This window comes from Maniola jurtina, chromosome 1, assembly GCF_905333055.1.
Source record: "Maniola jurtina chromosome 1, ilManJurt1.1, whole genome shotgun sequence".
NCBI classification, from domain to species: Eukaryota; Metazoa; Arthropoda; class Insecta; order Lepidoptera; family Nymphalidae; genus Maniola; species Maniola jurtina.
Genome location: NC_060029.1, coordinates 16,619,011 through 16,633,446, shown reverse-complemented (window position 1 = coordinate 16,633,446; position 14,436 = coordinate 16,619,011). Strand labels below are relative to the sequence as shown.

The 14,436-nt window shown below is 35.5% G+C and overlaps 1 protein-coding gene and 1 long non-coding RNA gene across 2 annotated transcripts in view; one reads left to right on the top strand and one right to left on the bottom strand.

The window, feature by feature from the left end:
• Positions 1 to 14,436, top strand: part of LOC123864847 — a 100,330-nt gene that overhangs the window by 57,006 nt on the left and 28,888 nt on the right. The window contains exon 2 of the mRNA XM_045905549.1: positions 9,939 to 10,162. Within this exon, the coding sequence (XP_045761505.1) occupies positions 9,939 to 10,162 (224 nt within the window). The remainder of the gene's footprint in view (positions 1 to 9,938; positions 10,163 to 14,436) is intronic.
• On the bottom strand, positions 5,643 to 8,786 carry LOC123865055. Its single transcript, XR_006795887.1, has 2 exons — positions 8,698 to 8,786; positions 5,643 to 7,294 (listed from the first exon to the last, which is right to left on the bottom strand). It is a non-coding gene; the product is annotated as an uncharacterized LOC123865055 (long non-coding RNA).

Below are 14,436 nucleotides of genomic sequence, written 5' to 3'. Positions count from 1 at the left end.
TAAAACTTTCAGGTTTGTTTCGAATTGAGAAAGAGCTTGTTGTCTCTGTAGATACATTTCCTTTTAATCACACTAAAAGTAGTACTTTAAGTGCTTACATTTAAAGATATTTTGTTAGGATTTTTAAGGATAGAAAAAATAACTGTAATTTTGTGCGACACACTAATTCTTATATGTATAGTAAATATTATTCGTATTTGAATATGTTCATTTCAGTGAAATTTTGTTTGTGTGAGTGCTGTGTACGTCCCAGCTTTTCTTAATCTATCTATACGTGTAAGATCTCGGGTTCAATTACCGGGAAGGGAAAATATCGTTTGAAGATATATGGTATCAGAGTTTGATAGCAATACGTTGATACTGTGCTAAGCGCATTTGCTTCATCATCATCATTATCAACCGATGGACGTCCACTGCTGGACAATGGTTATAGGTCTAGGACTTCCACACGCCACTGTCTTGCGCCGCCTGAATCTAACGGCTTCCTGTGACTCGTTTGATGTTGCCTGTCTGCCTAGTGGGGAGTCTTCCGACGCTGCCCTTTCCGGTGTGAGGTCGCCATTTTTGTACCTTGAGAGTACTTGGGACCCCAATGTCTATGGGGTTTCCAAACTATGTGCGTTGCCCATTGCCACTTTAGTTTCGCAATCCGTTGAGCTATGTTGGTTACTTTGCTACTGCTTCCGATCTCCTCAGTTCTGATTTGCTTCACAGTGTTTGCTAAGCGGATTTGCTGCACAGTAATTATTATAATTCGACATTTCCGCAAGGGATTTGCGGCCTTTGACGTAATACCAGCATATATGCGGGATTATGATGACATAGCGTTGCTAAATTGGGGGGAGAGGGAGCGAAAAGGGGGTGTTTTGAGTGTGTGCAATTCTAGTAAGCAGTGATAACCCTAGTACTAAAGAGTTACGACTGGCTATGAGTGTGGTTAAGAGTAGTTTATTCGGAGGTTTCGGGGTCCAATCGCGAACTCACACCTCCAACTTATCAGAGTTAAGTGCGTTTTAAGTAGTTAAATATTACTAGCTTGAATGGTGAAGGAAAACATCGGAAGAATTTCTTCACGATGTTTTATTCTTCAAGTATATGCAGGTTTTTTCAGAAGAAACCTGCATGCCTGGGAATTTTCTATATTTTTTTCAATGTTGTCTTGTCGTAACTAGGTTGTTATCAGGGGCAGAATGGTGAAAATCATATTGTTTCAAAAATATGTCGGCAATCGCAATTCCACCGTATTTGTATTAGCAGAGGTCATTGGTAAACGTCGTTGTATAGCGGGAGCTTAGACCAATACAGAATGATCTAGAAAGTTCGATTAGATTTTTCTATCGTAATAAAATCATGACGTTTAATCTACCGCGTGGACGTCTCTGCCAAGTTAATATGAAGCTCACTCGATAGTCGCAGTCGCTACTGCGTCTGTATTGGTTCAAGATCCTAGTGGCACCAGACGTTACTTATTTTGTGAGAAATGAAATGTATCGGAAAGAGCAGTGTTAATTTGTATACGAGATGGTATTATCACCAATTTTACTTGATGGTAGCACCGTGTTCTCTATCAAGATTTTGCTGAAATATAACAAAGAGATCCCACAAGAAAATTGAATGAATTATTTGTTTCTAAGTTAAGGTACAAGTTTCAAGTGGACCAGTTCCTTTCTAGAAAAGCCACATCGGTGAAACTGCTGATGCCAGCATACGCTACATCACACCACCCCTTTTTACCCGACTACGGCAAAGTCAAAAGGAAGGGTTATCATTTTAGCAGTCCATATATGTATGTAGGTTTGTATCTATGGGCGTTCCACCTTAGCGCCTAAACTACTGAGCTGGTTTTGATGAATGAGGTGTCAATCGATTTGTCATTAAGGTCCGGGTGACATAGGCTATATTTTATACGAAAAACATTGACCTGACGGATGTTACATCCAAAAAAGTGGGGATCTGGTCTCCAAAAAAAATTTTTTTTTGGTATTGTATAGAGTAGCCATTAGGATATAAAATGAAAGAGGAAACAATTCTGAGTTCATAAATATAAATATAGTACAATGTTAAACAGGTGTAAATTAAAAATTTATAACACCCCTGACAAGTGAAGGTTACAGTAACTAGAAAAGAGCTGATAACTTTCAAACGGATGAACCGATTTTCTTGAATTATAGCTAAGAACACTCTCGATCAAGCCACCTTTCAAACAAAAAAAAAAGTAAATTAAAATCGGTTCATTACTTTAGGAGCTACGATGCCACAGACAGATACACAGATACACACGTCAAACTTATAACACCCCTCTTTTTGGGTCGGGGATTAAAAACGGCGAGAGACAGAAAAACAATACTACATCTATCGCTATCTATCGTCAGTTCGCGGGTAGTAGTCGGGTTAAGTGCTGTCAAGCTTTATCTCAATAAAAATTAGTAGGTAATTAAATAGGGTCTGGCGATCTTGGGATCCTATGCGTCTATATTACTTCATTTATAGTTCGACGGTAACGGTATTGCTTCCTCCGCCCGGCGCGTGGCCCCGAGGCCATTCCCAGATGCAGTTCAATTTTCTTCGTCGCCTTATTATATTGTTTGTTATCGCGAATATACCGTTTCATTAGTGGCGTGAAAAGTCGTATTGCTTCACACGGAATTTTCAAAGTATGTAGAATATGAGAAACCTAAATAATAATAGGCTTTCAAAGTCAAAGCATTTAAATATTCAAAATAACACCATTAAATTCATAGGTATTTATACCATTATATACTTAGCATTATACACTTCTTGACTGTCAATGGTTGGATTCGCAAGATAAATTAATTACGTGACCTTAAGAGGGCTCTCTCCGTCACTCCTTTCATACAATCGTAGTTCCAATTTCATTTGAATACTAAGCAACCAAAGGTTCTTGCTGGATTATTAATTTCAGCCCTTTTCTAAAACTGGGCTGAGGCCGCGCCTGAATTCGACGTGTTGGCCTTGAGGCATCCTGTCGGCAAGAAATTGTTTCCGGGTACGTCACATAGATGGCGCTGTTGGTTTAAGTTGCACGGGTCATTGGCTCTCGGGACATTGTTATTATAGCTGAGCTTCTAGTTATTACGTGGACTGGGCCCATAACCTATAATTGTAGTGTGAATTAAATTTTTGGTGAGATGCCCTTTGGCATCTTTTGAATAAATGTTTGATTTGAAGAGGGGTCTCTCCGTCACTCGCTTCATACAAACGTAGTTCCAATTTCATTTGAATATCAAGCAACCAAAGTCCATGAAATTTTGCAGACATATTCTAGAAACTAATATCTATGTCTGTGGTTTTCCAGATTTCTGTTAAAATATTCGGTTTCATAATTTACATACAAATTAAAAATTTACATACAAATCTTTGAGCCCCTGTAATTTTAAAACTACATATTTTTAGAAAAATCTAAAACACTACAGACACAGATATCAGTTTCTAGAATATGTCTGCAAAACATGGACTTTGGTTGCTTAATATTCAAATGAATTTGGAACTACGATTGTATGAAACAAGTGACGGAGAGACGGAGTCCTGTTAAAACAAAACTATTTTTAGTACGGCAGATGCAATATTTTGATTTTATTGTATTTTAAACTTATCACTACGTATTACAAACTAGATATAATGCCCGCTATTCCGTCAGAATAATTTCGATTTTTGCAAATCCCATGCAGATTCTTTGATTTTTCGGGATTAAAAGTAATAGGCCGACATATAGACAGACAAAGACAGACACACTTTCACACTTTTGTAATTGGTTAGTAAAGAAAATCAGAATGTAATAAAAAATGATCAATAGGTATAAACTCTTTGGGTATTACCTTTCCATTTAGTTCTTTAGTTTTAGTTCAGCAAGGTATTCTACTTACCTAGCCGAAGACGTTATAGTATTTTCACTCTCGCCCAGATCCCTATTCAATATAAAGAGAGTTAATATCGTGGAATTGTCGAGAGCGTGTGCCCGCAATAAATACTTCTCAGGGCTAAAGGCATGGTCAGGTAAAACGCGTGGCGGTAGCGACGAGGAACTAAAGTGTATCGTCAGTGTGACATCTATAGAGCGCACTTTGACTTTGCTTACTTAAAACGAAACAGCGCTATGCTGCTGACATAAAACCGTCTCGTTTTAACTGAAGCTTAACAGGGCTCTCTCCGTCACTTACTCCATACAATCGTAGTTTCAATTTCATTTGAATATTAAGCAACCAAAGTCCATGAAATTTTGCAGACATATTCTAGAAACTAATATCTGTGCCTCTGGTGTTTTAGATTTTTCTAAAAATATGTAGTTTTAAAATTACAGGGGCTCAAAGGTTTGTATGTGAATTTTTAAGACCGCGTAACTTTGAAACCGAATATTTTAACAGAAATCTGGAAATCCACAGGCATAGATATTAGTTTCTAGAATATGTCTGCAAAATTTCATGGACTTTGGTTGCTTAATATTTAAATGAAATTGGAACTACGTTTATATGGAGCGAGTGACGGAGAGACCCCTCTTAATTCTGAGCAAAGTCAAAGTACGCTCTATAGATCTCAGCCTAAAAGAATGAGCATTCAACTTTTAGGTTTTTAGTTATTATCAGTAAGTGTAGTAGTGCTAAGAACCGGGCTGATGGCTTAACGTGCTCTCCGAGGTAAAGTCATAGATGTAAAGTACACACACGCGTTCTAAGGGATGTTCTACCGCTATCGCCACGCGTCGTGTCTGTCAACAGCTTTACTTCTCAGTCAGCACTCAGAGGAATGTCCCCTCCCACCGCTCGCTTCATATCGTTCGCGACACGATAAGCCGATATCGCAGGAACGTGATGCGATGGATTGCGCCGCGCATATTCTCTTCGTGTATTAATCTTGGGGAAAGGCTTGTAGGTATTCAGACGGTTGGTTAGATGAATGAATGAATGAATATACTTTTATCGAACAGCACACTAATACAGAAAAAACACATACAAAGCAAAACAAAATATAGGCAGAGTAAGTACAATTTGGCGGCCTTATCGTTACCTAGCTACCTAACATCACGCGGAAACCGATTGATGCAAGCTGTCTCTACACCTTTCATCAAAATTGTTTGTATGGATGGGCCGTGAAAAGCTAATAGAAAAACAGATATACATACCTTCGTTTCGTATGTATAGTAAATTATGAATTGTATTAAGAAAAAATTGTGGCTTAATCCATCCATACTAATATTATAAATGCGAAAGTGTGTCTGCCTGTCTGTCTGTCTGCTACATTTTCACGGCCCAATAGTTTAACTGATTCTGACGAAATTTGGTACAGGGTTAGCTTATATCCCGCGGACGGATATAGGCTACTTTTTATCCCGGAAAATCAAAGAGTTACCACGGGATTCCCAAAAAGTAAAAACCCATCCGCTTAACTGATCTGTATGAAATTTGATACCGAGGTAGCTAGCGTCTCTGTAATTGACATAGGTAACTTTTTATCCGGAAAATCAAACAGTTCCCACGGGATCTTTAAAAACCTATATCCACGCGGATGAAGTCACGAGCTTCCTCTAGTATTTTCAATAAAAACAAAACCTAAATAAAGCTTCACAAACTACGAACATAAATCAAACGAAATTAAAATCTAGAAAGGTGGTAAAGAAAAAAAACAAATATTGCAGAACATCCGCCGTCATTATCTTTAATGTTAGTATTTAGGTAGGAATTTGGAATTAGTTGGAAGGCAAGGTGAAGACACCGGCAAGATTCTTGCACATTTAGTTTTCTTAGCACAAAATCTTAGCTTAACTGTTTACATTCCTTACAAACTAATAGTCCAACAGATTCCACGGATAGTTTATAAAGTTCTCTTAATGAAAGATAGCGTGTAGTTTCAGACTTCAGCAGACAAACAAAGTATCTCTAAGTGTAATTTTATTTCATTTATTTTGATAGCAAAAAGATTAACCTACAATATTATAGACGAGAAGCCCCAAAAAAAGTTCACAATATATCAATATTAAAATTAGGTATATTTACAGATTGAACAGAACAGTGCTAGTAGTAGAATTACATTAACACATTATTTAATAAATCAAGCAAATGTTAAAAAAAGAAAGAATATAATATAAATTATTAAAACAACAAACAGGTAATTTATATAAAGTAGGTTCAAGATTTGCCCTGATTTTATTTGTGTGATCTAGGTGTTAAAAGATCAGTTTTGAATTCCTCAATTTACCTTTTTTTGTGGTGATCTACATTATAAATAGATGTAAAGAACTTACATGCAAAATATCAGGTTTCTAAAACTAGCAGCGTAAGCTGAAACTTGAATGTAGGAAGATTTTATGTAGAACCTAGATCCAGACGCATAAAATCAGGTACAAAAAAATAGTAGGTATTTTGTCGGTATTTTTTTTAATATCTTGTTTAATAATGTCATTTTATTATTATTAGTACAGTAGATAGATATTTATCTTTACATGCAAGAAAATCTTGAATGGAAGATTCAGTGATATAAAAAAGGGAATCACAAACCATATTTTGCATTGATCACAAGTTTCACATTCATTAGGCACAAATATTTTTCTTCATGTACCTACGTATTTCTCAATCCTGATAACTACCTCCTTATTTTAGCACTCCAATAGCAAAACATGGCGTGCTCTACTTATTATTATTCTTACAATAAAACTTTTAACAACATCAGTAGATACAATAATTTGAAAATTCTTAGTAGCTTTAACTTAAAACTCTTATTAAATAAAACTTACTAAACATGCTTACATAAATTTTACAATAATATCATTCGAGTCATATTATCAATACACATTAATAATCGTATTATCTGTAGTATACAGAATAACTCCGTAATCATCGATATTATACTCCATTTATATACAAGTTGAATAGTTGTGGTGCAATCAACCCGCCTTGTTTTACCCACTGATTTTAGGTAGATTCCTCCATCAATGGTTTTACCCATGTCAAAATAATTATGCCATCCACAAAACCATTTTGTCTCTCGCATAGTTTGAAGTAAAGCTTTAGTAATTATTAAATGAAACCATGAGAGTGGTTTTAGTGCTGTTTCGTATTAGTTAGTAATAACCTCAATATTGCCATGACTGTCTGTCCGTATATTCACTACAACCTGCAAAGCACCTATACGGTCACCAGTTCCTGCTAAGAACTCAGTAGGTATTTCAAGACCTGTGGTGTCTCCGGTCACCATGGAAGCGAGGTCCCTTCTTGTAGGGGCTGATGATATACTGCTGAAGAGTACAAAGATTGCTATGACAGGTATAATATTGCTGCCGCCCCTGAAAAATAAGAGAAAACTAGTAAAGATGTTCCATTCTTCTCAGACTTGGGCGCGTTTGGAACCCTCGTAGCTTTATTTTTAAGTTACGTAATTAATTATCACCACTATATCGTACAAATTTAACAATTTCAACCATCAAAAGAGTACAATTGTACCTACTTTGAGTAAATGATTTTGACTTTGACTAGTTCACGATAAGCGTTAACGCATATGTGTGCGTAACTTTAAACCACATCGCGATTGAAACTGAGCGCCACGCACACTATAACAATGTACTACGTGTGCACTCACACAAGCATAGCCAGCCAAAAGGGTTCAGAAAACATACTCTATTAAATATTATATTTAAGCATGAAGACAGTGTAGTCGAAATAAATAATTATTCGCAGTAAAGCTGTAAAATTTTAATCAAAATCATATATTCAGCTGTAAAATTAAATGAAAGATAAAGGTAAATAAATGAACAGTAAATCAAGGACAATGATCTATATGTATTTTCAGTGACCAAAGAAGACATTGATTTCACAAACGATAGATGTATAATCAATTATTTGATTCAACAATGTTTATACCATTTCTAACAACTTTCTTATCTTCTATTGCTTTTAAAATAATGCGCTATTGGCAATTGCTTTGCCTATATAATCTAATGATAGAGCCGATGATAAGATTTACAAATTAATCAATTTCAATATCAATAATAACAGCTTATTTATATCATATCATAAGTTATCATTGAATCCCCGATCTAATTAACGTAAGGATAATGGTTTTTTTACTGATTGATTAATCGTGTCATAAAAATCAAATATTGATAAAATTAAAGTTATTCCTTATTTATACATAAATAACTATTGGAATCTAAAAAAAGAAATCTTATTGATTTGAGGGGGTTATTCGTAGTGCGTAGCTTGGCTCTCATTTGAATATTAACCAATCGAACTTAATGAAATTTTATAGATCCTACGTTTAAGGAGCTAATATTTGTGTCTGTGGTTAAGTTCACAGGCTCAAGCATTTATCTACAAATATCCTAACCTAACCTGTAACCTGTTTAACTTTAAAAGTAGATATTTTTACAAAAAACAGCAAACTAAAAACACAGATGTTAGTTTCTAAAATGCGTCTACAAAATTTTATTGACTTTGGTTTGCTTAGTATTCAAATGAGAATGAAACTACGTTTGTATGGAGTCAGTGACGGAGAGCCTTCTATAGTTATGATTCCAATGATGTTCACGTAGATAGAGGCTCGACAAAGTTTAGTTAGATCATTATTATCAACAATTATAGTATAATAATGTTATTATATTTATATATGTTATAAAATTTATTTTTATAAATCATGCCTTACTTGGATTACTTTGAAAACATTGTGCACTATAAAAAAAGATAAACTTACATAGCTAATAATATGTGCCCACAGGCTGAAAGTAATTCTAATCACAGATATAGGTATTCGGCACCACAGCTAACTGGGCTCTGATGGAAGAGTCAAGATAACCGATGCTAAAGATAGATAAACAGATACAAGATAATCTTATCGAGTTATATTATCTTTGCAATGCGGGGAACTTGTTAGGAAAGATTTAGATACGGGATACGAAATATTATTTGATTCCCCATTTCACAAGCTGGATTGAGGTACTTCAAATGACTGTACAGATATTATTTATCACATAAAATTGAATTTTGCAGATAACAGTTTAACTGATCTGTAACAACCTTGAAACGCTAATTTCAATATAAACTACTACGATATACAAATAAGATACTTCATTTAAATTGGTTTAAAAGTCTTTTGAATTCGAATGTTTTCAATTCGAATGTTTTAAAATTTACAAAGATTTCGATAATAATATTAAAATGTGATGTATTATTATCAATGGCATCAAATTCAATACTCTCTGCTGAACCTGATCGCTCCGCCTTCCCTGGGTAGATCTGGAAATCGAAAGGGGTATCGATACAGTGAAAACCTATATGGAAAATCTCAAGTTTTTAGACCCAGCGACTAGTATAAAATTGAGAATATGGATTCTCGATAAAAGATCGAGAAAAAGTCTCAGTAAAAGATTGAGATTCAAGATTGAGAATAAAGGTTGTAAATAAAAGATTAACAAGTGTAAATTAAAAATTTATAACACCTCCGACGATCCCAAGTATTTGAGTTTTCCAAAACATCATTTTCAAATAAATAATTATGTATTTAGCCAACGTCCATCTTGACAGCTTGACATTTGTCTATTGACATAGGTAATATTATGAACCTAACGGTTATCTAACCTTCTTTTCTACAAGAAAACTAGAAAAGAGCTGATAACTCTTAAACGGCTGAACCAATTTTTTTAGATTATAGCTAAGAACACTCTCGATCAAGCCACCTTTCAAACAAAAAAAAACTAAATTAAAATCGGTTCATTCGTTTAGGCGCTACGATGCCACAGACAGATACACAGATACACAGATACACAGATACATAGATACACAGACACACAGATACACAGATACACACGTCAAACTTATAACACCCCTCTTTTTGGGTCGGGGGTTAAAAATAAAGATTATCAATAAAATATTGAGGATAAAGATTTTGAAAGACATATATATATTTTTTTATCTAGTCTGTTTGTTTGTCAACAGATTATATGGACTCGCTATGCAAGGACCATTTCCTGCAGCGTCAGTACCGCAAGTTGGACGGCGGCGTGCTGTGGTCGCGCAATGAGCGCAACCTGGACTGCACGGTCACGTTCCAGACGCACAGCATCCTGCAGCGGTTCATGCTGCACTTCGACCTGCTGCAGCTGGACTGCAACGATCATCTCTACGTGTACGATGGCGCGCACGCCACCGCACCGCCAAAGGTGAATACAAACCTTTTTTGAAAGATCCTATTAGGAGATCCGAAATGAGGAGATCAACAAAAGCACCAATATAACCTTTACAGTCCAAACCATTAAACTCAGTCCCAAACAAAATTGATTTAATCAAAGTAGGTACTATTGTACCTACTCCTATTCATGGTCAGAATTGTTAGATTTGTAATTACGTCTGAGAAATTACCAAGCTGACATGACACTGGATAGGCTTGTCGCAAGGGTAATGACTGTTGGAGTCGAAAAGTCCAAATGTGGGCAGCCACAGGCTGATGATGGCGATGATTATTTGAATTTTACCTAGGTAAAGCGTCTTTGCTGAACTTTCATGGTCTCATAATATAAATATTCCGTTTGTTGACTCTTTACGCTTAGAACTTTTAACACAACATAGAAGCAAAACTTTAGGTAAAATTACTCATTACCCAAAAAGATCATGTAAGAGAGCATGTTTTTTTATTTTACTGTCGTTTATAGAATTCCCAGGACTTTTCAACACATAAGCAAAATCAAAAAATGGTAGATTAAATTATACATCTAATTCCATAAACCAATCAAGAAAGCAGCTGACGATGCAAAAATTTAAATCGAAATCCCAATTCAAATATCCAAAAGGATTAGCGGCGGCTATTAAAATACCTTTTATATCATTCTACCTTTTAATATATCGCGTAACGAGAGTTTTATCGATATCATTTCCAATTTGGAGAAATTCCAAGACGTCGCGAGCAGCAATTAGGTACGCCCGTACCGATTATTCTATTCATACACCTCTAGAGATGTGCCGAGTCAGGCTGACTTGAGTATCGATTCGAATACTAATTAGTACCTATAAGTACTCACATACTTGAGTATTCAGATCATAGGATTCGGATACATAATATTCGAATATGGGTTCCAGTTTTCATGGTATACGAATCCTAAGTCATGTGCTCAAATGCACCTTATTAACAAGTCTAATGGCTATCCATAGTCTAAAGTCTATTTTTTATTATGAAGTTACTTTTTTAAACATAAATTGTAAGATAGAAATATGATAAAAACAACTCTAGTTTTTGATTTTTCAGTTATTTAAAACGTGAACTGTATATGCCACTATGCTATGGTACTGAGGAGGCATTTGTCAATTTGTATGAAATTTGTAAATTTGAATTCTCAGATTAGGTATCACGTGAACAATCAGTCCTTAACTGATTACGATAATAATCGCTGTTTTATTATTTACATTTATTCAAACAGATTCGAGTTCTATTAAATTTTCGAATACTAATACAAGTATTCGAGTATCTATCCGAGTCCTCCGACTCGATTACTGACTCGATTTTTTTAAATAGCTGATTAGGCACATCACTATACCTCCCCGTCTACCTTTCAGGCGTCTCACTTCCGATCTCGTCGCTAATTTATTAAAGATGCCGAAGACGGTATGCTTCGTCTATGCTAATGAGACCCTCTAAATGACAGATCGATTCGGCTCTTCAAAATGTTTTCATAAAGAAAATAAAAGTAACCGGAATAAATAATTGTGTTTTAATCAGATGCTCTAATCTTATAAGATGATAAAGTTTGAATAATATTTTGCCTAATTCGTCCAAAGGACCACTTTTTAGAATTGAACCACGAAATTTTAAGAAGATTACTGGGAAACTTTTGACGTGATTAATAATAATTGGGATATCTATTAAAAACCTACTTACTTAATATTATTTTGGCATTAAATTCAGTTTACTTTAACTTTTATTTACATCAGAATGATGTTTCCATCAGAAAGTTGTGACAGCTTCTAGATAGCTCCCATCTCCGTCTTTGGAGTTGGTAAAGTATAAAATTAAATGCCACTAACATTGTGAAGAAATCTGCATGTCTGAAAGTTCTACATAATGTTCTCAAGTGTGAAGTCTGCCAATCCGCACTTAGGGCGTGAGTTTCAGAGTTAATCTGACTGGAAACCCTTTCTCATTTTGAGAGGAGACCCGAGTTCAGTAGTAGGTGGACTATAGATGACGGCAATGATGATGGATGATGGCAATGATGATAGATAATAATAATCGTAAAGAAAATTACGATAATGTTTTTCATGTTACAAAGTATGAAAAATACGAAGGTTTCCAAAAAGATAAACGAACCGTAAAGAGCTCTTAAGTATATGCATCGGGCAGTTGAAGAAAATATACTATTTACGGGTAGTATGGTAATGAGGTATCCTCAACACCGGTCGTCAGATGTCTCCGCACCTGCTTAATAATTAACACGAAACTGCGAAGACAACCCCCGCAAATTTTAAATTCAAATACCCCAAGTTCAGGTCAGCGAGACACGAACAAAGGGAAATCCTACCTATTGTGGAAAATGTCGATGCAATTCTAAGTGGGTTTCTTTTAAGTCTCCCATTTGTTTATTTTTCCTTATCCTAAATACACACAATTTAGTTCAAAAACGCGGTCAGGCCTCAATCCTGTGATGAAAGGTAGTGAGGGCACATTCGCACAGGAGAGAAAAGTCGCAAAGCTTGACATTCATAGCATACAGCATAGCTCATCCGAATTTTGCTACTCACTTTCGAAGAATATAATATTAAGCTCTCGGTCATGCAGCAGAGTAAATAGGCTAAAACGAGCCACAATAGAAGAACTGTCTTGTGGACAATAAAGCCAGGGATAGCCCTATGAGAAGAGTTTCTTGATGGAGTGACCTTCTCCAAACCCGTAACTCACTCATATAATCTGATTATAGTCGACAAATGACTGATTGCAGATAGCCTAGAAATATCAAAAAAAAAAAAAGCTCTCGGTCGTGGTTATTTACTAAGCACTAACAATATTCAATAAAAAATAATTATTAGTTATTGAGTTAGTCTAGCGAAATAAAACCTAAGCTATTGTAAAGGCCAGGAGGTTCTAATAATAACAAGTTGATACATATTGTAATTAAGAAAATTGAACACACGACTGCCCAAAAATCTTATTTTTTACCCGACTACGGCAAAGCCGAAAGGAAGGGTTATGATTTCAAATATAGTCACTTGCCACTTGAGATAATAAAGGAATTCTAACGAAACCTCATACTCGTACATCCGAATCTATTCAGGCATTCAGATGTTACAGTGGAATAAAGAAGGTCGCATTCATACATTGGTACATGAAGCCTGAAAACATTATACTCCTTTTTTGGGCAGTCGTATAAACTTGGACTTGTGAGAACGACTTATCTAAACGAAGAAGAAGAGTTTGTGTATAAGTTTACAACTAGTTCATAAATTTTTTTTACGTCCGCGTCAAATGAATTAACAGGGCTCTCTCCGTCACTCGTTTCATACAAACATAGTTCCAATTTCATTTGAATATTAAGCAACCAAAGTCCAGTTTTAAAATTACAGGGGCTCAAAGATTTGTATGAAAATTTTTAAGACCGCGTAACTTTGAAACCGAATATTTTAACAGAAATCTGGAAAACCACAGACATAGATATTAGTTTTCTAGAATATGTCTGCAAAATTTCATGGCCTTTGGTTGCTTAATATTCAAATAAAATTGGAACTACGATTGTATGAAACGAGTGACGGAGAGAGCCCTCTTAAAACCACGGTGATTTCTCTCCTGTGCGAAAGTGCCCTATGGGACTAGATAAGAGAGTCTCCCATACGTGCACTAAATTCCACACTTTAATTTTCTATTCAACACGCTGTCACCGTTTAAAGTTTAAAGTATGAATACTTTATGTTCTGCTACAGCGGGAGCGGTGTGTCTCCGTAAAAATAAATTGCTGGCTTCACTTAAATGGAGCATTTTTCATCATCATTCCTTAATTTGAAGGATTTGTTTGGTTGAGCGAGAGCGCTGCATGAATGTGTCAATGATAAAGTATTTTTTCTTTTTTCTTACTTCTTTCTCATTAATTAGTCGGCTTAAATGAATGTTTATTATGCTTGTGGTGTCTTTGTCTAATTCTGCTTCCTTTTATTCATAAGTTTGGATCTTTTTTTATATAAATAGCGGGCAAACGAACACTATCATCACCATCATCAACCCATTGCCGGTTCATTACTGATTGGTCTCCTCTTAGAATGAGAAGGGTTTGGCCACCACGCCAGCCAATCTTGGATTGCCAGACTTCACACATCTTTGAAAACATTATGGAGAACTCCCAGGCATGCAGGTTTTTTTACAATGTTTTCCTTCACCGCTAATCGGAATTCACATTACGAAATTAGAGTTTTGTAATTGATAATAATTAAGTTAATGTCGTGAAACTAATTTCCTAAT